Source organism: Nycticebus coucang, chromosome 3 (genome assembly GCF_027406575.1).
Source record: "Nycticebus coucang isolate mNycCou1 chromosome 3, mNycCou1.pri, whole genome shotgun sequence".
Lineage (NCBI taxonomy): Eukaryota > Metazoa > Chordata > Mammalia > Primates > Lorisidae > Nycticebus > Nycticebus coucang.
In genome coordinates this window covers 95,946,608-95,972,022 of record NC_069782.1, presented here as the reverse complement: position 1 = coordinate 95,972,022, position 25,415 = coordinate 95,946,608, and the positions used below count along the sequence as shown (strand labels likewise).

At 51.8% G+C, this 25,415-nt stretch overlaps 1 protein-coding gene across 1 annotated transcript in view; it reads left to right on the top strand.

Moving 5' to 3' along the window:
• CDH23 (cadherin related 23) overlaps positions 1-25,415 on the top strand; it is a 419,225-nt gene that overhangs the window by 276,864 nt on the left and 116,946 nt on the right. Inside the window, exons 14-21 of the mRNA XM_053586252.1 lie at positions 1,947-2,011; positions 3,598-3,835; positions 5,173-5,278; positions 7,852-7,979; positions 12,564-12,636; positions 14,217-14,333; positions 18,152-18,264; positions 19,475-19,586. Of these exons, the coding sequence (XP_053442227.1) occupies positions 1,947-2,011; positions 3,598-3,835; positions 5,173-5,278; positions 7,852-7,979; positions 12,564-12,636; positions 14,217-14,333; positions 18,152-18,264; positions 19,475-19,586 (952 nt within the window). The remainder of the gene's footprint in view (positions 1-1,946; positions 2,012-3,597; positions 3,836-5,172; positions 5,279-7,851; positions 7,980-12,563; positions 12,637-14,216; positions 14,334-18,151; positions 18,265-19,474; positions 19,587-25,415) is intronic.

Below are 25,415 nucleotides of genomic sequence, written 5' to 3'. Positions count from 1 at the left end.
AAGGTTGTCACAAGGATGAAACGAGTAACACAAAGAACGTGCTCCTTAACCACACTTGCTGTGTGGTGAGAAGCAGCTCGGGGCAGTGGTCAGGGTGAGAGGGCAGGTGATACCACTTGCTGTCTTCCTATCACTGGTTCAGCGTGCAACCCCTGAGAATCTGTGACGAGCTCTGCGCCTGGCCGGGGCAGTGGCAGAAGTCTGCACACTGTCATGGGAACATAAGCCCCTGAGGATGATAAATGGAAATCTGGCATAAAAAGGCAGCCCTATAAAAGCAGGCAGCCCCCAGAAATGGTACCCTTCTATACAGCCAAGTTTTCTAGATAACGAAGATCTTAACCCTTTGGGTATAAACCACTTTTTTCCCATTTCATTCATTTGTGATACAAATGTATTTATTATTCACTTGTCTGCTTTTCCTGAACTGAACATACTGAACACAAATTAGTTTTTCTGTGAAAATTCATGTTTATTGTAAAGAGCATAGAATTTAATAGACTTCATAGAATCTAGATGACTTAAGAGGAACCTCATAAAATATTTAGTATAAAGGTATCAAAACACATTTTTGGCAGCAGGCCTTTAATCCACTTTACAATTATAGAAAAACCCTAAGTGTAAAATCTCAAGGTCAGTCTGAGGCTATCCCTCCTGGCATCTGGTGGCAGGCAACAGTTTCCCTAGCCCCAGGGCAGCGCCTGGCAGAGAATACATGCTTAATCAGTATGTGAATAAATAAATAGTGTCATTTAGTCTGCACTGTGGATTATAACTATGCCAGGGATGGTACAGATGCCAACAGTCCCAGCCACAAAAGCCAGTCTTCCACTAGAACTGCCGTCAGCTTGGGAAAGGGAGGGAGTGAAGGAGAACCCCACTGAGGTGGCCTTAAGGAAGGGTGCCTGCACCAAGCAGGGTTGGGGAGACCAGCTTCTACCAACTCTGCCTCTGACCTGCTCACAACCCAGAGTGGCACTTGGCCTCACTGGGTGCTGGGCCTCAGTTTTGTGATCTGTGAGATGGGTGGAAATGCATGTCTTCCTCATCACATGGATACTTGTGAGGATAAAACAAGGTCATAATAAACATGGATGTTCTCTGAAAACGTGAAAGGTGTGATGGTGATGCTGCCATCATCATTGCCATTGTCATCCACATGAGGTTGGCCTCTCTCTCTTCAGTCTCTTCTGCCTGGAAGTGACAGAAACCTAACTTGAGACCAGCCTTGTTAATACTGGACTCAATAAGCCAGGCACAGTGGCTTGTGTCTTTAATCACAGCACTCTGGGAGGTCAGAGGATGGCTTAAACCCAGATATTTGAGGTCAGTGTGGACAACACAGTAAGACCTTGTCTCTTTAAAAAAAAAAAAAAAGCAAAAAAACAAAAAGAAGACTCACAAGGGACTCAGTGGACTTACAGACCAAACCAAGGGTGGGAAGAGGTGTCAGACCAGATTCAGTGCTCCCAAACTACCAGGATTTGGCCTTCTCTTCTAGCTCTCCCGAGTACGCCATATCCTCCACAGTCATCCGCAGCTCCCAGCTCACATTGTCCCCCTTCACTCCCAGGAGGGAAGTTTTTGTCCCTTTTATCCCTGGCAGCAATAGGGAGAATCTGAAGGGTAGACCTGGCTATGGTTCAGGGCCATTCCCCAGCCTGTACCTGAGACCAGGGACAGGGTAGGCAGCTCCCACCCAGACCATTTGTCTGAGCAGGGAAAGGAACCAAAGAAGATGAGTGAGACAGGTGGCACGCTGCTACTAGAAGAGAAGGTCGCAGGCACATAGGTCTGTCTTTTGCTTGCAGTAGATTCTTCCAGGGTAAAATAAAAGGGAATCTGACCCCCCAAGGTTCCTGCCCCACTGGGAGAAACGTGGGTTTCCTGTGGACAGTTCCTCAGCTGGCTCCAGCAGTAATGATTTCTTCTTCTCACCATTGCAGGCAACAGACAACGATGTGGGCACCTTTGGGGAGGTCAGCTACTTCTTCAGTGATGACCCTGACAGGTGAGGCCCTGCCCCCAGAGGCCCTCTGCTACTCGTGAGGTCCCAGACACTTTGCACTGTCCAGGGAGCTGGAGGGCTGGGCTCCGTGGTTGGAGCACTGGACTGGGAGTCAGAACCCATAGCACTGTTGCCGTTTTGGCTTAATTGTGGTATAGTCTTGGTCAAGTCCCCTCAACTCTCTGAGGCATATTGACTCTGGCCCTCAAAAAGATAGCCTTTGGCTTTAGCAATGGAGAAAACTGTGTTTCTCAGAAGCCTTGGAGTGCTCACCACTACTACCAGCAGCAGTGCTAATGTTTAGGAAGCCCTGACTGTGCCTCAGGGGCTTTACGTGCATTCGTGCAGGGAATCCTCATGACTAAATGCCAGAGGACCTCACTGCTGGGCGCTGTTAATCCTCCCCACTTTACAGACAAGGAACCTATGCCCAGCGAGGCAAAGTCACTTGCATAAAGTCACCTCGCTGCAAGTGCCAGGGCCGGGTCTCTGCAGGTGGTCATCCCCTTAGGACACACAGCTGCCCCCCAGAAGGGACCCTCATTGTGTGGCAGCTCCTCGGTGGGTTTTTTGCCTCAGTGCCTGACCTGTGCCAGCCTTGCCCTGTCACCCACCATGATGACACATTTCCGGATCGGTTCTAGCCATTTCTTTGCCTTGTCTTCAGTTAATCTGAGCCAAGGGGAAGCTCTCTCATTTTTAACATGATCAAAGGCCAAGTGCCCAATGAATTTAGAAGCCAAACAGAATGAGTAAGACGGTGACTGTCAACTTGAATGACTGGCCCCAACTATCCATGTGAATGATCAAGAAGAGACTGGGAGATTGGTAGTGATAGGGACTGCCACTCAGATGGGGCCCTCAAAAAGGGAAGAAGGCACTGGTGCAGCTGAACACACAGGGCACCCTGTTCCTCAGGGAACCCATGTTCACATGGCTTCGTCTTGATCATGTGGGATCATCTCATCTCTTCCCGTCTTCTGAGCCTGGGGCTTTCCCCATCTCTGAACCAGAACTTTCCAGACTTGGTGACTGGCAGCTGTGGACTAGGTGGGAGTACACGCTTGTCCACTGACAACCTGGATGAGGCTCTCCAGGGGACACTCCATCTACCTGGATCTTGCTGCTACTCAGGAGGCATTCGCCAGCAAGGCTTAGTCCCTCAAAGACAGGAGTGGCTCCAGGGGAGATTCCACCACCCTTCCCCTTGCTGGATGCTTTGCTGCCTATGTAGACCATTTTGGTGTAAAACCATATAGGATGGCAGAATTTCTGATCTTACAGTTCTCCAGCATCTAAATATCTCCAGTAAGGAGAAATTCCTGTTCACAGCAGGAAGAGGGTCTTTCTGCCTGAATTTCCTCCTCTATTAAATCAGCAACTCCTCTTTGTGGCTGAGCCCCCCACGCCCCAGCCCCTTCAGAAATAGCTGTTCTCTTGTAGGGTGAGTCAAAGAGAAGATAGATTCTGGACTTTATTTATTTCTCCATTTGGTGCCTTAGGCAAGGACAGGCTGGTAAATGCAGACCGTGTTGACAAGCCTGCCTTGAACCACGGTGTCCTTTCTCTGCCCCTTCCTGCCTGAGCAGGTTCTCCCTGGACAAGGACACGGGCCTCATTGTGTTGATCGCCAGGCTGGACTACGAGCTCATCCAGCGCTTCACCTTGACAGTCATCGCCCGGGACGGGGGCGGTGAGGAGACCACGGGCCGGGTCAGGGTTAACGTGTTAGATGTCAATGACAACGTGCCCACGTTCCAGAAGGACGCCTATGTGGGTGCCCTGAGAGAGAATGAGCCTTCTGTCACCCTGCTGGTGCGGCTCCGGGTAAGGCGCCAGGGTGTCCTGCGTTCTAGCCGTTTATCTTCTCTCTCCCCCAAGCTTCCCCTTGCCCTCCCCCTCAGGAAGCCACTGCTGTATAAATTGGGGGTTAAACTCTCGGTCTGTGACAGATGTCATCTGGGCATCACCTGGTGTCCCTGGTGACCAAGTGGGGCTACGTGTATAGTGTCTTCGTCAGCTTCAATTTTAGGTCCCCATTCAGTACAAGGACCCCTCTCCATTTCCCTTGACAAGGACACTGAGTGGGAGGAGCTCCTTGGGAAACGACCCCAGCCCAGCCCTTCCAAATGGTTGCCTACAGTCAGGAAGTGCCATAGCTTGAAGGGGCCACACAGGCCACAGGTACAGCCCCATTTTACAGGAGGGCAGGGGCTGGCCTAAGGAGACGCAGTGAATTAGTAGAGTAACAGCGCTAGGACTAGACCTGGATCTCTGTGCTCCCGTGTCCTCCTGCAGCAAGTCCCTGCCAAGCTTCCATGACCTCCGACCACAGACTTCTTAATGTCCTCGTGCCACCTCCCTACCCTGCCTACCCAAAGTGACAGGACCCAGAGCCTCTGTTTGGGATGTGTTTCTCAAGCAGGTGGGGATGAAGGCCAGTGGGGGAGGAGGGTGGACACGTGCCTGCCAGCATGGGCACAGCTCCCCATGGGACTCAGGTGCACTCAGAAGGGGGGGCCCCTGGAAGCTCTCTAGGGTCAGAGACAATCTGGAAAGAAGCTAATTAATTTAGCAGCCCCAGAAGACAAACAAAGGGGAGAAGGATCCCTGGCTCCATACCTTCTTCCCTCTTCACATTCATGCAACCTGTGCCGGCCTCAGGTGTGCAGCAGCACTCAGGAAACCTAAGGCTCCTGCTCACTTGAAGCTGGTGTTCTAAGCCAGGCAGTCAGGAATAGGTAAGAAATTACAGTTGAGGGTGAGGGGACTGATGGCATGCACAGATCAAGGGGGTTTTCGAGGTGGGGGTTCAAGGTAGGAAGGGAGGATAGGAGACAGGCCAGGCATAGGGTGGCCCTCACAGCCTCTGGGGAACCCCCCTGCCCCATTCTTCCTCGGCCTCCAGCCCACCCTCTAGATCTCACAGGCCACCTCCCTACCCAGGCCCTGGAGGGGAGCAGGGCATCTTCTGGAAGCCGGACGGTGGCTTCTAGCTAAGGGACAAGAGAGGATTTCTGGGATCCTAGGCCAGGGCATAACTTGGGGCTCGATCACCCATAAAAAGGAGCTCTGAGAGGGGCCAGCCCTGCCTACCTGCCCACCCTCTTCTGGCCCCAGGCCTTCTGCAAGCTCAGGGGCCCGGTGTGTCTTCTTCCTTGCAGGCCACAGATGAAGACTCCCCTCCCAACAACCAGATCACCTACAGCATCGTCAGCGCTTCTGCCTTTGGCAGCTACTTCGACATCAGCGTGTACGAGGGCTATGGAGGTCTGTGTGCGGTAGAACTGAGGGCCCAGCCGGGGAGGAGGTTTGTGGGAAGGGGGTAGGCACCTTTCTTTCTCCAGGTACCCTGGACTACTCAGGAAGCTGACCCAAGCTCCTGTGGGCTGGAGTAGCATGTGGCCCGAGGTCCCCTTCTATAGGGTCACATCAGCCAGAATTTAATCTGTGTCTTAGTCCCAGGGCCAGCCCTGAAGGCAAACTGGAAGTTTGATGTTACTGGAATCTGTGGATTTCCCCATTTCTTACCAAAGCTACCAGGCCAGGTCTGTGGGGCGGAGACTTGTTTGCTGAGCTCCCCCATTCTTTGGGTGGTCCTGTGGCCTCCTCTCAGCCTTCCCAGGCTGGGGCCCTTTCCTACCTGCCCTGCTGTGACTCCTGTTCCTAGAGCTCTATCAGGAATAGCAGCAACGACCTCAAGCTCTAAGACCCGAAGAGAGAACACCCTGTTTTTCAGATGAAGCAGCTAAGGCCCAGAGACAGGGAGCAACTTGCCCAAGATCACCCAGCAAAGCCACTGAGCTTGGCAGTCAGTCCCTGTGTGATCTGGCTCTCAGCTGCCTCTCCAGCCTCGGCTCTCAGCATCCCTTCCCCCACAGGAATCCAGCCTCTTTGAGCCCCTGACCCTCTCTCCCCTTATAGTGGTCACCTCCATGTCTTCTCAGAGTCTATTCCTTCTCCCTGGAAAGCCCTTCCTCCCTGCCCCTTTGCCTTGCCTCCCTTTGGCCATTAAGCTCAAAGCCTCTGGCTAGCTTTAAGGGCGCATTTAACACCGCCCCCTCCAGAAACTTCCTAGTTCTTAAAGACTGGGTTAGGTGCCCCCAAGGCAGAATGGATGGATGTTCCAGGAGAGACTCTGAGTCTGAGCCTCATTCCTCCACTGCCCTATGGTGAAGTCAGAGAAACGCCATTGCAGAAATTGCTGTCCTGGCCCCCGAAGGGCCAATATTGTCTATAAAAGTTACATCCCTCTTTAAAAAGATTAAGAATTTCATGCTTCTCCCCACACCCACACCTCACCCTCCTCTTAGCTAGAATCCCCTCTAGATTCTATATTACTAAAGCAATAATTTTGTTTCCATTTCCAAATAGAAAGTTGCAATTTAATATTAATTGTAATGCCTTTGCAGACTACCCATGCCCCCCACTCCCAAGCCAATATGCCTTCCCTCCCCATTTGGGAATCAATGGCTTAGCACAAGCAAGTACTGAAGGGGGAGTCCAAGTGTGGGCAGTAGTGGGCATATCTGAGGACAGAGGCATATGTATTAGCTCCCTGCAAATCTTGCCTCTCAGCCCAGGTCTGCCTTTGGCATTAAGGTTCTCCACTCACCTCCAGGCAGAGTTCTGCCAAAAGTAAGGCCTGCAGCACCTAACCCCAGTGTCTCTCCAAGGGGTCTAAATAGAGCCCAAAGCAGGCCCCTGGATGGGTGCGAAGAGCCCAAAGGATGAAAGGGGGAGGGAGGGAGAGAAGAAAGAGAGAAAAATAAGAGAAACAGGGCCAGAGGGGGCCAAGGAGGGTCCTGCCGTCTGTACCCACTGTCTGCCCTCCCTGCCACCCCCAAATGCTTTTCTGGAGAGCTTGGGATATGATCCTGTCCTCCCAGCAGCCTCTAGACCAGTGGTTCTCAACCTTCCTAATGTCACGATGTATTTTCATTGTTAAAAAGGGGTCGCAACCCACAGGTTGAGAACTGCTGCTCTAGACTGATAGGGAAAGATACATTAAAGCAAAGATGAGCAGATGAGACAGACAAAACACACAGCAGACAAGCAGGCAGTGGTGTCTACTGGGGGGAGCCTGGGCTCCGGGTTCAGCCAAAACCTGAGCTCATATCCTGGCTCTATGATCTTTGCTAGCTGTGTGACCTTGGGCAAATTATAGAACCTCTCTGAGCTTGATTTTTTCATCTGTAAAAGTGGGGCTCTCATTACCAACAACAAATTAGTTATCAGCTGATGGGCTCAGCAAAGGGCCTGGCACATATCAGTGTCAATGTCAGTAAACCTGAGATAAGACCATAAAGTTCCGGGCGGCACCTGTGGCTCAGTGAGTAGGGCGCCGGCCCCGTATGCCGAGGGTGGTGGGTTCAAACCCAGCCCCGGCCAAACTGCAACAAAAAAATAGCCGGGGGTTGTGGCGGGCGCCTATAGTCCCAGCTACTCGGGAGGCTGAGGCAAAAGAATCACATAAGCCCAAGAGCTGGAGGTTGCTATGAGCCGTGTGATGCCACAGCACTCTACTGAGGGTAGTAAAGTGAGACGCTGTCTCTACAAAAAAAAAAAAAAAAAGACCATAAAGTTCCAGGTGTTCAGAAAACAAGGCAGGGGGGCAGTGCCTGTGGCTCAGTGGGTAGGGCGCCAGCCCCATATACCAAGGGTGGCGGGTTCAAACCTGGCCCCAGCCAAACTGCAAAAAAAAAAAACAGAAAAAAGAAAACAAGGCAGTGTTGGCCTGGGTCATGCCAGCTGTATCTTTTCTGTCCGAAGTAGGGTCCCGACTGACTGATCATCTGAAGTCTGCTTACAGGGGTGCTGGGACTCTGTTCTTGTCATTTCAGTCATCAGTGTGAGCCGCCCTCTGGATTATGAACAGATCCCCAACGGGCTGATATATCTGACGGTCATGGCCAAAGATGCTGGCAACCCCCCTCTTAATAGCACCGTGCCTGTCACCATCGAGGTGTTCGTAAGTACCCAGAACACTGGCCTTGCCCTTTCTGGGTAGGGAGTGGTGAGTGCTTCTCGGGGTGTTGGGGATCCTGCCTGAGCCCAGTGGTGTAGAACTATGTCCCTCACATCCTTGGCCGTCCCCACAGCTCAGAATTACTGGAAGACTGTCCTAATACCTGCCCCCTGGCAAAGCTCTGCCATTGTTGCAGCAACTAAGCTACCTCCCGGCTCGGCCAAGGAAGGCTCAGGGTCCTGAAACTCAAGAAGAAACAGATTGTCCTGCTCTGACATCCTCTGGAGGACTCGGGACACCCTTGGATGGGAAATGGGAGCTCAGAGTTAAGGAGGAAATGTCATGGGATTTCTTTACTTAGGGCCACATTCTATGAAGAGTAAGGGCATTACTGGAAGATCTCTCTTCTGCCTCTTTGTCTGTGTTTTTTTTTAACCTTTTCCCACCCCTCTGAAGATCTAAGGGAGTCTGAAACCAAACCACAGCTTGTCTGACATGACTATCAAGCACGCCTTCATGCTTTCTGTGTCTGAAGTTATCAGCCCCTGAACCATCACTGGTTCATTTGCCCTGCACGGCACAGGGATGCAGGGGGTAGTCTGACATGGGGCCAGCAGCCCTCCCCTGCTGAACACCCACCCCACACACACATACCACACCCGCTCAAGCATGCCCACCTCCCCGACTGCAGGAGAAGGTGAACACACGTTGATGGAAGAATTAGTGCCTTGCTGGGCTCTAGGAGGATTAGATCCGATTGTTAGCTTGGGAGGTGCTGTGACCTGACAGAAATAAGGAAGATCTCTCCCAGAGCAGGCTTGCTGTATAGGCTTCGTGACACAGCCAGCTTCTCCAGCAGCTGCCCCACACCCAGCTCAGGCCAGTTCCCAAGTCCAAAGGTCCGTGTCTGGGCCAGGGACCTCATTTGCTTGCTGAGGAGGATAGAGCTGGAGGTGATGGAAAGGTTGGGGTGATACCTAAGAGTGAGCACCCCACCATGGTGGGCACGTAAGGAGGCTGTGCAGAACCAGGGACAGCAAAGGGTAGGGCAGAGAGCTGGGGCCTTGCTTCTAGTCTTTCTGTCTGGCACCTCAGGCTTCGAGGAATGTCAGGGGAAGAAGGACAAAGAGGAGAGCCACAGATGCCTGACAACTTGCCTACCTGAACCTGCCTTCTCTCACCTTGGAATGTTGTGGGCGATACCAGAGAGCTAGCGTACATTCCCTGCCCATCACGACCACATGCAGGCACCGTGTCCTGCTTGGAGGACAAGCCCCAACCACAGCTCCCAACCTACCCTAATCCCGGCCACGCTCATAGCCCTGACCAACCCCCTCAGCTCTTGCAACCAGCCGGGATACTGCTGTGCTCAGGCAGGCAGTGAGTCCATCTGTGTGCAGTGTAGGAGCGAGATGTGAAGGTGAATGTGAAGTCTGCTCCATGCCCTTGGGAGATGCTCAATGGGAAAAGGGGCCTGGCTTTGGAAGTGTGTGGGTTTAAAGCCCAGCTCTGCCACCCTTCAGCTGTGTGTGGGGCTCTAAAACTCAGTTTCCTCATCTATAAGAGAGAGATGATTATGGTACCTACTTCATGATATGGTTGTGAGGGTGAAATGAGATTGCACGGCTGGCGCCTGGCATGTTGTGGTCATCACAGGTGATAAGACGCTATACAGACCACCAGCACTACCCATGCCCTAGCCTGTAGCTAGGTCAAGTGGAACCTCCAGATATGGGCTGTGGGGCAGAGCCTGCTAGGCTTTGAGGGTGCAGACATAGAAGAGGGTAAGGGTAGGGAAGGTTTAACTGAATGTTTTATACCAGTACAGGGCTGGGCAGGCCTAGGTATCCACATGGAAACCTTGTTGAGCTCTAGCTGGGTGCTACATGTTTTCACTTTACCCACCCCGTTCAATCCCATTTTACAGATGAGGAAGCTGAGGCTCAGGGAGGGAAACATAGCTGACCTCTGATCACTGGTACCTTCCCACTAGTAGGTAGCATAGCTAGAATTTGAACTCTGACCTGAATGATCCTGCACTGACAGGATCATGACCTAGAGCCCTGGTAATTTCCATCCACCTGTGATTGAGACCTGTGCTTCTCAAAGTTCCTGTGCATCTGACCTACCTGGTCTTATTAAAATCCAGATTCTTATTTAGTTGGTCCAAAGTAAGGCTGACATTCTGTATTTCTAATGAACTCCTAGCTGCTTCTGGTCAGAGGACCGTACTTTGAGTAGCAAAGCCTTCGAAGATCTGCCCTCATGAGATTTTGAAACGCAGGCTCTGCCCCATACTCCAGGCCCTTCCCAACTCGTGGCTCAGTTAAGGAATGGACCTGAGCATCTCTTTTTGCCTCAGCCCCTCAAAGGGACCAGCGCCTGCAGGAAGGGGAGGGCCAAAGGACTGAACTAGTCTTTTTTATCCACTGTAAGAGGAAGAGGGGCCAGCAGCCTCCTTCCCTGGTACCAGAGAGCTGAGTTTCCATATGCAGGGCTTGGTGGGGGCAGGAGCCTGCTTCACTTTCCATTCAGCAAGCCAGGGGCGTGCCCTGACATGGAACCACAGCAGTCCAGTAGAAGGGGCCCCACTTTTCACATTCCCTCAAAGCCCTCATCGGGTCAGTGGGGCCAACACTGTGCTTTCTTTCCGAGTCTGCACCCCTGGTCCCCCCGGCAGCAGGGAGGTCTGGCAATGTAGACAGGTGCCACCTTGCCTATGAGTGAGCATTGTCTCTAAAGCAAGGTTTTCTGAGGTCATAGACACTTGTGTCTAAGGACCAAACTTGAAAAGGTCACTGCCTTTGGGTTGATTTTGCACATGGGTGGTTTCTAAGTAGCTGTCACTCGGCTAAGCTGCCTCCTCCCTCCACCAAAAGGATTTTCTCTCAACTGAGGGGAAAAAAAACACAAAACAAAAACCAACCCCAGCAGAGATGTAGTGGTGGCTGCACTCACTGCTCTGGGTGGGGGCAGGGAGAAGCAGATAGAAATGACAGGGCTGGGGGAGGAGGGTGTGCGAGGAGCCAGTGATTCCTTTTCATCCACTGCTTGTTGGTTTTTAATAAAGAAGTCAAACTCGGTTTGTAGATTTCCCATTAGGGGACAATAAGCTTTTGTAGAGGGAGCTGCTGAATTAGAACTAATAGCGAATGCAGCGCCAAGATCCGGGGAAATATCACCGCTAATAAGTTTCTGCCTCACGCTCTGTCTCTGACATTCTCGGCACTGTTTCAGGCAGCCAAGCAGAAACTTAAATGTCTAAGTATATGGGGCACCCGTGCCCGCACCATGGGCCAGGGACCAGGGGCCAGGGAGATGCCCAGCCATGCTGCTGAGGGAGTCCTGAGGCTGCCTGTTATCCTGGAGAGGGACAGGTCACATGCTGTGTGCAGAAAAAGGCCTGGGCAGCTGCAATCCTGGCAAACTAGGATTCTCTAAAGTCCCAAGGGATGGGAAGCTGGATATTGGCCCCCATCTCTTTCATGATTGCACAGCCAAAAGTGACTCTAGCAAAAGGGGCTTAATAGAGGATCACTCCTTTACAGAGCTCTCGGTTCCCTGAGAAATGAGGCCCTCTGAGCATGAACTGCTGAAGATCTGTAGTATAAAGACCACACAAGGAGACTGTGACTCAGCCTGACTCACAAGCTCTGCACCAGGGTTCTTAGGGATAGGGGAGAATGCTCGGAGCTGAGTAGTCCAGAGAGGCTTCCTGCAAGATGGGGACAGGGAGGAATTCTTGGCGAGAGGTTGCAGGAGCAGTTGGTAAGGATGAGCATTGTAAAGGGTAGGAGGGCCTCTTCTCCTTGCTGAGGAGCGGCAGGAGTGAAGGTACAGCCAGGGCAGGAGGCAGAGGCTGCATCTGGGCTCGAGTTTCCCCGAGACAGGGCCCACCCCCCCGGCCCTGCTCAGCCCCTTAGCCAAGCACCATCCTCTGCCACTGAGCAGGCACTGCTCCAGAGCTGACGGCGTGGGGCCCTGGGCCAGGATTTGCCCACGGACAGGAGCGGCTGTTCTTGTGTATGAGGAGAGGTCTGGGTGTACCTGCCTTCAGTCAGCTCAGGGCAAGAGTAAGGCTCTGGGGACCACCTGACCCTGGCCTGCCACTGCATACTTCAGTAGCTATGGGGTGGGGTGTTCCTTTTTCCCTTCGTTCTACAAGGGTCCTAGAACCTTCCACCATCATCTTGGGTGAGTTGGGCAGGAGGTCAGGATGGGCATCCTGGGTGGGGGCTTGCGAACTGAGCGTGGGAGATGGTGTAAGTTTGGGGCTCAGCTGGAAGACCAAGGGTGAGCCAGGGAGCCGGGAGTGGCCGGCAGTCCCATGCTGCCTTCATTCTCCATTTCCCCGTCTGTCCTTCCCTTGCTATGTGTTTCCCCAAGGCCTGTCCTACCTCCTTGAACTGTGCCAGAGGGACACCTGACCCACTTGCAACACCCCACCTAGCTCTAGTTACACATAGAGGCCTGAGGTCCTTAGTGCCAGCTGTACCCAACCTGACTCCTGACTCCTGGATGCCACCTTAGCCAGCTGACCAGCCCAACTGCTCCCTAGATCCTGAAACCTGGCTATTTTCCTTCCAGGATGAGAATGACAACCCTCCTACCTTCAGCAAACCTGCCTACTTCGTCTCTGTGGTGGAGAACATCATGGCAGGTATGGGCCCAGGTGCAGTGGGGGCTGGGGTGGGGCAGGGGCACCTGAATGCAGGCAGCCAGCAGTCACAGCACCTGCAATGTATAAATGCCAGCTTTGCACAAAAATTCAGGGAGATCAATGAATCCCCAACAATAAAAAAAAAAAAAATTCAGGGAGACCCTGGCTTTCTATGTCTGTTTTCCAGGCCAAAACTCCTGTGACAGGTCAGGGAGCCTTTGGAGACATCCAGTTAGAGCACCTACTAGGTGTAGAAGTCCCTGCACACTCGGTCCCTGCTCTCCTGCAGCTCTGGTCTAGTGGATAAGGAGGATTAACTAAGCAATCCTGATTAAATGACCTCGCATGTGCAGAGAGTTCTCAGACTAGAGTGCTGAGAGGCAGGTTCCACGGCCATGATTCATATCCAGTGGCCTTGAGCGATGGCATGTGTTCCTCTGTGAGGCTGAGCATGGGAACCTCATCCCTGGCTCAGGCCCCAGGTGGTAGGGCCCAGCCTGCAGACCTGGGACTGCGGGTTCCATACTCAGACTTCAGGGGATCTACTGTCTTTGTCACTCTCTCACAAAAGTGGACTGTCTCAACAGAGTAAACATTCATGTCAGGAAATAATATAGTAGCTGAGGAGAAAGGGGATGGCTGGAGTCAGGCACAGCTGGGGTCAGGGATAGTGGATTCAGGATGGTAGGTCCAGGGACAGCAGAGTCAGGGAAAGTGGAGTCAAGGGACAGCAGAGTTGGGGAGATCTGGAGTTAGGGGCGATGGATTCAGGGATGGTGGAGTCAGGGACAATGGAATCGGGACAGCAGAGTCAGGGAACAGCTGAAGTCAGAGGCAATGGAGTCAGGGACAGTGGAGTCAGGGGACAGCAGAGTCAGGAACAGCTGGAGTCAGAGATGGAGTCAGGGACAGGAGAATCAGGGAATACCTGAAGTCAAAGGCAGTGGAGTCAGAGGACATTGGGGTTGGGGACAGCCAGAGTCAGAGATGGTGGAGTTGGGGGATGTTGGGCTTGGAGACAGTTGGAGTCAGGGATGGTGGAATCAGGAGATAGCTGGAGTCGGGTGACAGTAGAATCAACGAACAGCTGAAGTCAGAGGCAGTGGACAGGGCAGCTGGAACAAGTGATCCCCAAGCCAGGATTTAGAGCTGGAAATGAAGGTGAAGGACTTCAATGGACATTAAAGAGAAAATATAAACCCTTATAAATTCCCCTGTGATCCAGATAAAATGAGACCAAAATTGAATACATAAATATAGAATAATTTAATATGCGGCTTCATTTCCTTTTTACTTAAAATAAAAGCTGGTCAATCTGAGTGTATTTAAGATATGCTGGCCAGCCAGGCAGGGGCCAGGGAGGGGCCGTGATGTCCACTCTGCAGTTGGGCCAGGAGGGGAGGAGACGAGGCCCCACAGCCCAGGAGCTGTGCATGAGGACCCTCATCCTGGGCGCTCCAGTAGGCAGACTTCCCACCTCCTGAGAGCTTGTCACAGAAGGTCCCATCCTGGTCCCTGGCCTGGGGCTGTGAACCTGGGACCCACAGTGAGCAACCCCAGTCCCTCCTTTATCTCTGAAGGAGCCACAGTGCTGTTCCTGAATGCCACGGACCTGGACCGCTCCCGGGAGTATGGCCAGGAGTCCATCATCTACTCTCTGGAGGGCTCCTCCCAGTTCCGGATCAATGCCCGTTCAGGTGAGCCCCACACCACCTCAGTGCCCTGGTCCCTAGCACTCTCCGCTGACCGTCCATACCTAGCCCCTCCTTTTGGTTTTAAGCAAGCCAGCCTCAAGCACCCAGTTTTTCCCTTGAAATGTTCACTTGAGTGTGATTGCTGTTCTTACTCAAAAAAAAATCACAACATGAATTTTCCACTAAAGGATGTCGTCTTTCAAGGGTGAAGAGCCCTGTTAAATAGTTTAAAATATGTTACATTTTATGAACAGCTGGTTAACGCACTACTCTTCAGGGGCACCTTTATTCAAGTCCAAGTGTCTTCTTCCCTCAACTGTCAACCTCATTCTTGAATCCTGGCTTCTCACGAAGTTGTATGCCTCAGTTTTACCACCTGCAAAGGAGGATGATCGTATTGGGACTGTTGTGTGGATTGAATGAGTTATGGAACACACTTAGAATAATCCCTGGCATATAATAAGTGCTAAAAAAATTACTATCATTATTCTCTTGTGTTTAGTCACCCAAGAGTCCCCATCCCTGGCTCCCTGCTCAGCCCAGGTAACTCTCTTTTTTTTCCTTTATCTCTCCTTGTGCCTCACTCCAGCTTTCTCTCCTCCTTGAAGCTGGGAGGAAAGGTGGCACCAAGGACCAAAAGGAGACCCAGGCTGTTCAGCGAGACCTGGGAAGGAATCCAGGCCCCTTGAGTGTTGGTTCAGGTGTTCATTCAGAAATCTGGGGGCCTGCTCAGAGCCAGGCGCTATGCTAGGTGCTAGGATACAAGAAGGCGCACCACATGGCCCTGCCCTCGTGGAGTTCCAGGTCAGCTCCGTGGGTCTGCAAAGCACCCCTCTTCCAAGTACTCATTTCTCTATGAGTTAGGGGAACTCTAGATGCTAAACAGATAAACTCTGATATCTCAGTGGCTTAAAACAATACAAATTCTTTTTTTTTTTTTTGAGACGGAGTCTTACTATGTCACCCTCAGTAGAGTGCTGTGCTGTCACAGCTCACAGCAACCTCCAACTCCTGGGCTTAATTGATTCTCTTGCCTCAGCCTTCCAAGTACCTGGGACTACAGGCACCCACCACAATGCCTGGCTATTTTTTGGTTGTTGTTGTCATTGTCGTTTGGCAGGCTGGGCTGGGTTTGAACCCGCCAGCTCCAGTGTGTGTGGCTGGTGCCCTAGCTGCTGAGCTACAAGTGCCAAGCCAACAATACAAATTCTAATCCATACAGTGGTCCAATGTAGATACTCAGTGGACACCCTTCCACAAGATGATTCTGGGACCCAGGCTCCTTCCGTGCTGTGGCTCTGAGGTCCCTGTGGAAGGGAAAGGGGACATGGGGTATTGAGCAAGGAGGGGGGAGGCTATGGGCCAGACCTGAAAGTAACATGAGTTATTTCTGCTCACATCCCATTGGCCAGATCAGTCAATGGCCTGCCTAGATGCAGGGAAGACTGGGAGCACAGGCCCTGCCTGGCAGCTACTCCAACAATAATTCCACCTGGGGAAGGGAGCAGGAATCTTTGGTAGACACTAACCCAGCAGGATATTAGGTCTTCCTGTTGTCCCACCCTCCCTGGTTGAAGTCAGCCTCAATCCCTCTTTCGTCCCCTTTCCCTGGGAGCTCAGGGAGCAGAGCTGATGCAGATGTGTGCAAAGACTTGAGAGAGGGGACCTGAGCCACGATAAGTCCTTCTTCCCACCCCTTAGAAAATGGGCATTCCACCCTCTGCAGGCCCATTTTTCCAGGGGGCTCAGAGTAATACCAGTGAATACTAACCACATGCCTGTCCCTGTTCTAAGTGTCCTGACCAACATCATTTCACTTCACCCTCCTTCCCACTCTGTGAGGCAGTTATCCCCATTTTCCAAATGAGGAAACTGAGGCACAAGAGAGGTTAGGTAATGTGACTAAGGACTCGCAGAATGTGAACTTTTGACTCCAGAGCCCAAATTTCAAACCCTGCATTATACAAAGCCACGGCAGAGCCACGTCCTACCACCCAGATGCAGCGGTGGCTCTTTGGCCTTTCAGCTACTCCTCATTTCCTCCCTAGTCAGAAGCTCCGGCTCCACCGGGAGCCTTTAATGATGACATGGATATCTTCTTGCTGCCCTAACACAGCTTCTTCAGCTCCAAAGGTATAAGTGTTTTCATCCGAGCTCCTTGGTCAAATTAGCCAGGCCTGCTCCACAAAGGTGGCCTAATTGGATCTAATTTCCCAGACAAGAGAGGCCATCTATCATGCCGACAAGTTCACGTTTAAAACTTTCTAGAGATTAATTTCTTCCTCACCCTGCCAATTAATTGACACCACCCAGGAGGGAGTGCGGCTTGTCAGGCAGACCTTTGCCTGTTTTCCACTCCTGGCCTTAGCACCTTCACTGCCCTATCCCACACCCTACCCCACCCCCAGGTTCCTGCCCAGCACAGCGCAGACCAGAGGACAAGCCAGCAGGCCGCAGAGGGAAATGTCAGGGTAGAAGGAGTCCAAGGGACCAGCTAGCCCAGCTCCCTTGTTTTATGGTGGAAGAAACCAAGCACGGAGAAGTTAAGCAACTCGCCCCAGGTCACACAGCTCAGACATGGGGCATAAAAAGATGGACAGAACATAATCTCTGCCCCTGAGAAACTCTCACACTCCATTGGAAGGAAACAATCATTTTCTGAGTATTGGGAGTGTCACCTATAGTTATTTCAGCCTTACAACACCTCTGATTGGAAGTCACACTGATCTCCATTTTATAGATGAGAAAACTGAGGCTCAAAGAAATTAAGTAGGTTTCCCAAGGCCAGGCATCTGGGAAGGGAAATGATAAGAATTCAAATCTGGGTCTCACCGACCTCAAAGTGTAGTTCTCTCTTACACTGATGAGATATGGTAAATGGCCCCACCGTGATGATGGTGCTGAGGACCCTGATAATGACTCACACCTGCTCCCAAGAGCTGACTGTGTGCTTGGCTATGAACTCCATGTTCAATACCATCAAGTTGGTAGCTTAAAGTGGACCCTGGTGGGAGTATTTACACCCTGGAAATCAACAAATGCCTTTTTATTTGTGGGGGGGCAAGTTGTCAAATTTACTAGCACATCAATGCCAGGGTGACATCCATTATTTCAGTTACACTAAAATACAAAGAAATGTCAAACATGGGCTGACAAAAAATGTGGTTTACTTTAACTGTTCATATTTAACAGAATATTTATATGCTTAAAAATTTTAAGGCAATATCATTGCAAGATAATTAGGACATTATCTGTGACTATTAATTTTCAGTGCACCGTATGTTGAACTGTCCGGTAATGAGTCACAAGTGAGAACACACGTGGACTACTGGGTGTTTTTCCTTCCTGTCATATTTCTGTGACTATATAAATAAACAATGCCTGGCATTGTTTTAAGATTCCACAATATTAACTAAGTTAATCCCACAACAGCCCTATGCGGTAGGTCCTATTATTGTTGTTCCCTTTTGACTACATGAGGAAACTGAGGCACAGAAGATTTGAGTAACTAGTTCTAGGAGATAAAGCCAGCAAGAAAATGTGACCAAGTTTTAGGCCTAATGGCCCTTCTGCCCTGTTCTCCCGCACTTCCCCCGATCAGCCTAGATTCCCTACATCCGCAAATACCTCCTCCTCGTGGGGTTCTAGTGCCCAAGGTGGGGCACTGGCTCTGAGGCATGGGTGCTCTCCCTTCACCCTCTTGAGCAACATCTCCCCAGCACACACAGCTGCCAGATGACTACAGCCTGCTGCCATTGCTCTGCCATGCTCTCGCCCTGGCCCACCCAAGCCTTCTCACAGCTGCTCTCCTCTCTCCACAGGGGAGATCACCACCACGTCTCTGCTGGACCGGGAGACCAAGTCTGAGTACATCCTCATCGTTCGGGCCATGGATGGGGGTGTGGGCCACAACCAGAAAACCGGCATCGCCACCGTGAGTGCCTCCAGGCCGCTGTTTCCACCTCATCTCCAGGTTGCCCCCTTGGGCCTATGGGCCCCCAGCACCCTGAGCCAGTGTGTGGAATGAGTCAGGTGGCAGGTGCAAACTCATCATCAGCCAAGGTCAGCCTGGGGGACACCATAGCTGTTAAGGAAAGAAGATTCTATCACCTGGGATGTGGGGCATTTAGAAGGAGCAAAATGAAATACTTTCTCTCCTGCCCCACAGGGCAGTTGGGCAAGTGGCAGAAGGTATATACCCCCTAGGCCCCTCCCTGCCTTGACACCTGCCAAAAACAGAAGTAGCATTCCTTCCAGGAGGAACAGCCCAGAGAAGGAAGAACAACCCTAGAGGGCCCTTGCCACTGCCCACAGCGTCTCAATGATGCTAAGAAATGATGCCTTGGTTTCCCAGCCATGAACTAGTAGGATGAATGGAGGCCTGGAGCCCATATCCCTGGTCTTGTCACCCCTCCACCAAGGCACCCAAGAATAGAAAGCTAGCAAGGAAAATGTGGGGGCCTGAATGAGCTCTTGACTGCAGAGGAGACTAGGGCGAGTGAGGAGCAGGAGGACCAACTGACAGGTCACTTGAGGCACCTCCCCTCCTGGTCCCGTGTTTGGTGTTTTGGCTCTCCCTTGGAACCCATCTCTTGACCTCCCTCCATACCCTCACCTACCCACCACAGCCACCCCCATTATTGTCCAGCTGGAGGGGCTGGGATGGTATCACCTAGCTAGGGACTTGGCAAAAAAATCCCTAGTGTCCTACTCTATGAAGACAGACCCCTGCTAATAGGAATAGGAGCCCTATAAGTAATTTACCTGGTGGCAGATGAGCAGGAAAATTGCTTGGCTTGTAGCTGAGACTGAGAAGCTGAGGGATTCTTTTAGATCCCTTACCCTGTCAATCATCTTCACCCAAGACTGGGAGTGGGGAAAAGTCCCAGGTCCCAGCAAGGATTTCAGGGGTCAGCATATCCATTCCTCTGCCTCCTGATGGGACACCACCTACTCTTGCTTTCCTGAAGGGGCCTGGCTTGCTCCTGGAAAGCCCAGGCCCTGACTGAGGCTCCAGAGTTAGGGGAGCTTCTGGAGTTAGTGCCACGATGGCCAGCAGGCATCTGAGTGCCATCCCCCTGGGAGACCCTGCCCTGAGCCATCTCAACTGGGTGCATCCCACAGTGCCCCTTGTGGGTTCACAGGTGAACATCACCCTCCTGGACATCAATGACAACCACCCCACCTGGAAGGATGCTCCCTACTACATCAACCTGGTAGAGATGACGCCTCCAGACTCTGATGTGACTACGGTAGGTGTGGCTGGACAGCAAAGTGGCCAGGAGAGTCTTCCCAGGCCACTATGTGCCCTATGGGCATGCCCCCTGATGGACTTGGTGTTCTAGAAGCCCTCTTGCATGGTGAAAGGGAGTCAGAGGTCAAAGGAAAGCCCTCATCCAGCCTCCAATGTCAGTAGGCTTCAGGCTCTGTCAAAGGGAGCTTCAGGCAGCCCAGGACAGTGACAGGGGAGCTTGGGTTGATTTGGTTTATAAACCACCATGCCCTGAGACTCTAGTACTCTGACCACCCCTTCAGGAAAGCCTCTGCCCTCAAAAGGTACAAGCTGCCCCGTTGCCTTTCTTTCACCACCCTATCATTTTGTCCATCAGCCAGAGGCAGCTCCCCTGGACTCCAAGCCTAAACCCCAAGGCTGCGTCAGCAGGGGGGTTGAAGTTCACCCCAGGAACTTTCGGGCGTAGGATTTGCCAGGTTTGCACAGGCCCCTGTGTGTGTGGTGTGCAGGTATGTCAAGGGGCCTGTGTGCAAGAATGTGGCTTGAGCTGCGGAGGGGAGACGTAGCCAAAGCTATGGGGAAGCTTAGGAAAGCCAGGGTCAAGGGCCCCACCTGATCTGCTCAGTTCTGAGATTCGATTGGTAAGCCTTCTCCTCCTCCCACCTGGTACCCCATTTGGGTTCATTTGGGGAGGCTTGTCTCCAAATGGTCAGCCCTGTCGCCACCACCCAGCCCTGAGATGGATGTGAATCCTACAAGCTCACGCTAGCCCCATTTATTGAACAACTGGGAAATGCCCAGCCCTGTGCCCAGAGCTTCTCGTGAGTTCTCTCTCATCCTCGTAATAATTTCACCTAGCAAAGGGATTCTGCTCCCATTTTACTGTGGAGGAGATGGAGACTTAGAGTTCAAGGGACGTGCCCAAGTTACCAGAGCTAGTAAGAGGTGGTGTCACAACTCGTACCCAGGCCTGTCCAACTTTGAAGCAAGGGATTAGAAAACTACCTGGCCCCATCCTTATTCCTCTGCTGGCTCAAAGGATGCCCTGGCAGGTGGTCCAGGTCCTGAGGAACTAGCGAACTCAGGTGGAATGGGAGAACCAAAATCTGGTAAATTTTACACCCAGTAACCTTGGGCTAATGATGCCTAAGCTCCACCCTTCCCCTCATCAACCCTGCCCAGTAGTGACAAGGTCCACCTGAATGTAGGTGGGAGAGGAGGCCGGCCTAGATGGAAGGACAAAGAGAGGGAGGAAAGCCCTGGCCATCACACCTGTCTTGTCCACCTTTCCATATGTTCAAGATCTGATTGGCCCTTCACTGCAGTATGGGTGTCCCCTCACCAGTGGAACAGGGCAGGGGTGAGGGATCTAGAAAGTGGAGACCAGCATTGTTTGGAAGAAAAATCTGATTTTTCAAAGCCCCAGTAGGGGGATTCCTTCCAGCCCAGAGCTAGGTTTGGAAACGGCCACTGTGGGCCATTTATATAGCTCTCTCAAGCTTTCAGGTAGGGGCTCTCTGTTGCCACCACATGGACACTAGCCCAAGGACAACCTCCTCCCCACCCCAGCCAGGGACCCCAAGAGCTGGGGCATCTCTCAACACCTGTCCAGTCAGCTTTTATATTTCCCTGATTTTTCTGGGAAATTCTTCCCAGTGGGAATTAAGGGGCAGGTGAGGAAGGTGGTTCCAGGAGAAAGTGGCTGTATATGACACCAGCTGGAGTGGTGCCATTGTCAAACAGTCCACCTGGAGGACAAGGAGTAGGTAGCTTTGCCATCAGGGACTGCACTCAGCTTGGGGCATTTGTGAGCTCTGGTCCCAGTGGCCTTCTCCTGATCTTCCCCCCTGTCTCACATCCTTCTGAGCTGTAAGCAGAGTCGGACAAGGGACTGGGGGCTTCCTCGCTTTCCAGGGACCCTCAACAAGCTTTCAGTAAGCATCTCCCGTGCAGGCCCGATGCTTGACAGGCTGAGGGTATAGGGAGCAGCAACACTCCTGCCCTGCCTTTGAGGAGCTTCATGTCACCCTTCTGCTCAGACTCTATTGGCAGTGTGGGGGCACTTGAGATTTTCAGCGTCCCATGGTAATGGTGGAGACCTGAAAAAAAAAATTAAGGGCAAAATTAAGATGAAACTTATGTTGAACAGCTACCAAATGAAATCTGGCAACTTTAGTATCTATGAAATTTAGAGTTTGTGAAGCTTCTGTTAATTTGAGGACAAATTGGAAATTAGAGTTTCTAGAGTTCCTGAGAATTTTGCAGAATTTTCTGAAATTCCCAGTTGTGTATGATGATTGCCAAGAAATGAGAAATCAAGAAGTTCATACATTAATCAAGTTTGTCATAGAAAAATACTTTCCTTTGTATTAACCTGGATGGAAGTGGAAGACGTTATTCTTAGTAAAGCATCACAAGAATGGAGAAGCATGAATCCTATGTACTCAGTTTTGATATGAGGACAATTAATGACAATTAATGATACAGTGGGGGTGGGGTGGGGGAAGGGCAGAGCAGAGAAAGAAAGAAGGAGGGAGGGGTGGGAGAGAGGAAGCATAGAGAGAGGGAAGGAGGGAGGGGGTGGGGTCTTGGAGTGTGACGCAGCTTTTGGGGGCAAGACATAATTGTAAGAGGGAGTTTACCTAACAAATGCAATCAGTGTAAACTGGTTTCTTATACCCTCAAATAAAAAAAAAAGAGAAAGAAAAATACTTCCAAAGGAATAGTCATAAAAATTATTTTAAATTGCATATCTATAAAGCATAAGTCTGGGCTCGATGCCCATAGCTCAGTGGTTAGGGCGCCAGCCACATGCACAGAGACTGGCAGGTTCAAACCCAGCCAGGGCCTACTAAGCAACAATGACAACAACAACAACAACAACAAATATAGTCAGGCATTGTGGCGGGCGCCTGTAGTCCTAGCTACCTGGGAGGCTGAGGCAAGAGAATCACTTAAGCCCAAGAGTTTGAGGTTGCTGTGAGCTATGATGCTACAGCACTCTATGGAGGGTGACGTAGTGAGACTCTGTCTCTAAAAATCATAAGTCTGCATATACCTGGGTATGTTTTAATACCTTAGAGAGGACCCCCTGGGGCCTTTTAAGGTATTAGGTAAGGTAAGGCAGGGCCTGTGGCCAATGTGTGAGTCAAGGTGACCGCAGAAGGGAACTGCTAACACAGGGTTGTGTGACATCAAGGAGGAGGTGATACTTGAAAAGTCTGGACCCCGGGCGGCGCCTATGGCTCAGTGAGCAGGGTGCCGGCCCCATATACCGAGGGTGGCGGGTTCAAACCCAGCCCCGGCCAAACTGCAACAAAAAAATAGCCGGGCGTTGTGGCGGGCGCCTGTAGTCCCAGCTACTCGGGAGGCTGAGTCAAGAGAATCGCCTAAGCCCAGGAGTTGGAGGTTGCTGTGAGCTGTGTGATGCCACGGCACTCTACCGAGGGCAATAAAGTGAAACTCTGTCTCTACAAAAAAAAAAAAAAAGAAAAGTCTGGACCCCTCCTGACTCATCTCCCACCACCCTTTTCACACCCACCACACACACACACACACACACACACGCACCTTCCAGTTGTCTGCACCCACCCAGTCTTTCTACTTCAGAGATTGTGCTCGAGCTCTGCCCTTCCCCAGACTGCTCTTCCTCACTCCCTCACCCTTGCGCGTTCCGTGCTGCATTCTTTTTCATCTGTTCTAGCTTAAAATGTCGCCTCTTAGAGGAGCCCTTCCTGACTGCTGCCTGAAATAGCTCCTCCTCTCTCCATAGTCTCTTTCTTCAGAGCTGGCCCCACAATCTGTGCTTATTTGTTTGGTAGGTTAGCTGCTCATTAAGAGGCAGTGTGGTTTGGTGATTACGCGGCCATACTAACCCCAGCTATGACACTTACCAGCTGTGTGACTTTGGGCAAGCTACTAAACCTCTCTGTGCTCCAAGCTTCTCATCTAGAAATGGAGCGAGTAAGAGTGCCCGCCTGGTAGAGCTGTGGTCAGTACTCAAAGGAGCCAAAACACAGATCACACTGTGCATGGTGGCATGGTCGATAAATTGTATAGCTACTGTCATCGTCCTCCTCATCAGCCTCCCTTGCTGGAATCACACCTGTCTTGTTGAGTGTAAAATCAAAGTACCAGGCATGTGGTAGGTGTTCAAAATATTTACTGTTGAGGGCTTGTTAATCTAACCTTTCCTCGCCTCCCCACTCACTCCCCAGCTCCGCCAGGCCAGGCTGGGTCTTCCTTGTCAAAGGGAGACTAGTCTGTGTGGCCCAGGACTTTCCCAAAGGCCCTTTTTAGAGGGGCCCAAGGTCACACAGCTGGACCCAAGATCACACAGCTGGGAAGTGGCATAGCTGGGGTTAGTATGGTAGCTTAATCATCAAACTATACTGCCTCTTAAGCAAATAACCTAGCAAAATCCCCAGCCCCAAAGTCCCAGGGGCTTCTCAGAGCTTGTGTGCAGACAAGTGTGTGCCCAATGCGTCTTCATTCGGGTGCATTTGGCGTCAGTGGGGCAGGTGATTCTGTGCGCCAGGTGTAGCCTGGAACATGGGCACTGAGGACGCCCACCTGCACAGGCATGCTCTTGAGGAGTAGCTGTGTCTCTGCAAGTGAGATTTTGGGCCAGCTCTCCCTCCTGGCTTCTGCAGCCTCCTTCAAGGACCTGGCTGATGGGCATTGATTTAGAGCCTTCAAAGCCCTCCAGCAAAATAAAGGAGAGGGGAGAGGGAGAGAATTATTCCCCGTCAGGCCAGGAGAAAAATGACGAGCATGAAATGGAAAATAAATGAAGGGAAAGTGGTGAGAGTCTACAAAATTGCCCAGAGGGAAACCTGCAAGACGGGACACAGCCCACCCTTCTCCTGTGCCCTACCCCATCCCATGACCCATGGAGTGGGTCAAGAGGCCCAAAATCATTGCCCACCCCCAAACCAGGGCCACTTGGCAGCAGCTGCCCTAGGCACCCTCCGGCATGGGGGTGTCAGGGATAGGGGAGAGATGTAGAGAAACCCCCTTCCCTGTGAAATTGATCTACGCACATTCTGCAGCAGGCTGCCGGCCTGGAACAGGTCATTTAACTGCTCTGTTTCCTCATCCAGAAAAATGGGTATAAAAAAATCTCCCCCTATCTAACTGTTGAGAGAAGCATTATAGAAATACAGGGGGTGTGCTCTTTGTCCATCAGTAAAATGACTTGGCCTGCTTTCAGTGATGCCTGGAGTGCCCAAAAGCCTCATCTCCTGTTTGCAAAATTGGGGTGGTGGGGTCCCCTTTATGGAGGCTGGGAAAACTGAAGCAACATGCCCACAGCATGATGAGGGCACCTGAGGCCTGAAGAGAGGGGACCTCTCCTCCTCTCCCCCTTGGTGCTGCAAGGCTGGAGGCGAGAGAGGTGGGCAGAGCAGTCTGAGGTGGGAGGAGGGGCTGCCTCCCACTGTCTGAAGCAGAAGCAGGCCTAGGCTGGCACAGGGTTCCACCCCCCATGGGCCACTCCTGCTGACCTCCCTAGGCCCCAGCGATGGGGGCAGGTAGGCGTTCTCGGCCAGAGAGCCCATCTGTCTTGTTCTGGTCTGGTGGCCCCAGAGACACCTCTGGCTGGGGATTAAGTGGAAGAGGGACAGATTCTGCTGCCAAAGCACAAAAGGCTCTACATCAAGTAAGATGAAGGAGCTGATAAGGCCTGCCTGTCATCACTGAGTGTCCTGGAGTCTGACACTCCAGGGTGGAGGGTGAGCTAGGAGTGAGGGCTACTGCTGTCCCGGATCTCAAGGACCCTCGAGGCTGGGAGCTGGGTCAGCTCCCAGGCTGATACTGTGTGACCTCTAGTCTGGCCTTTGCCTCTCTGGGCT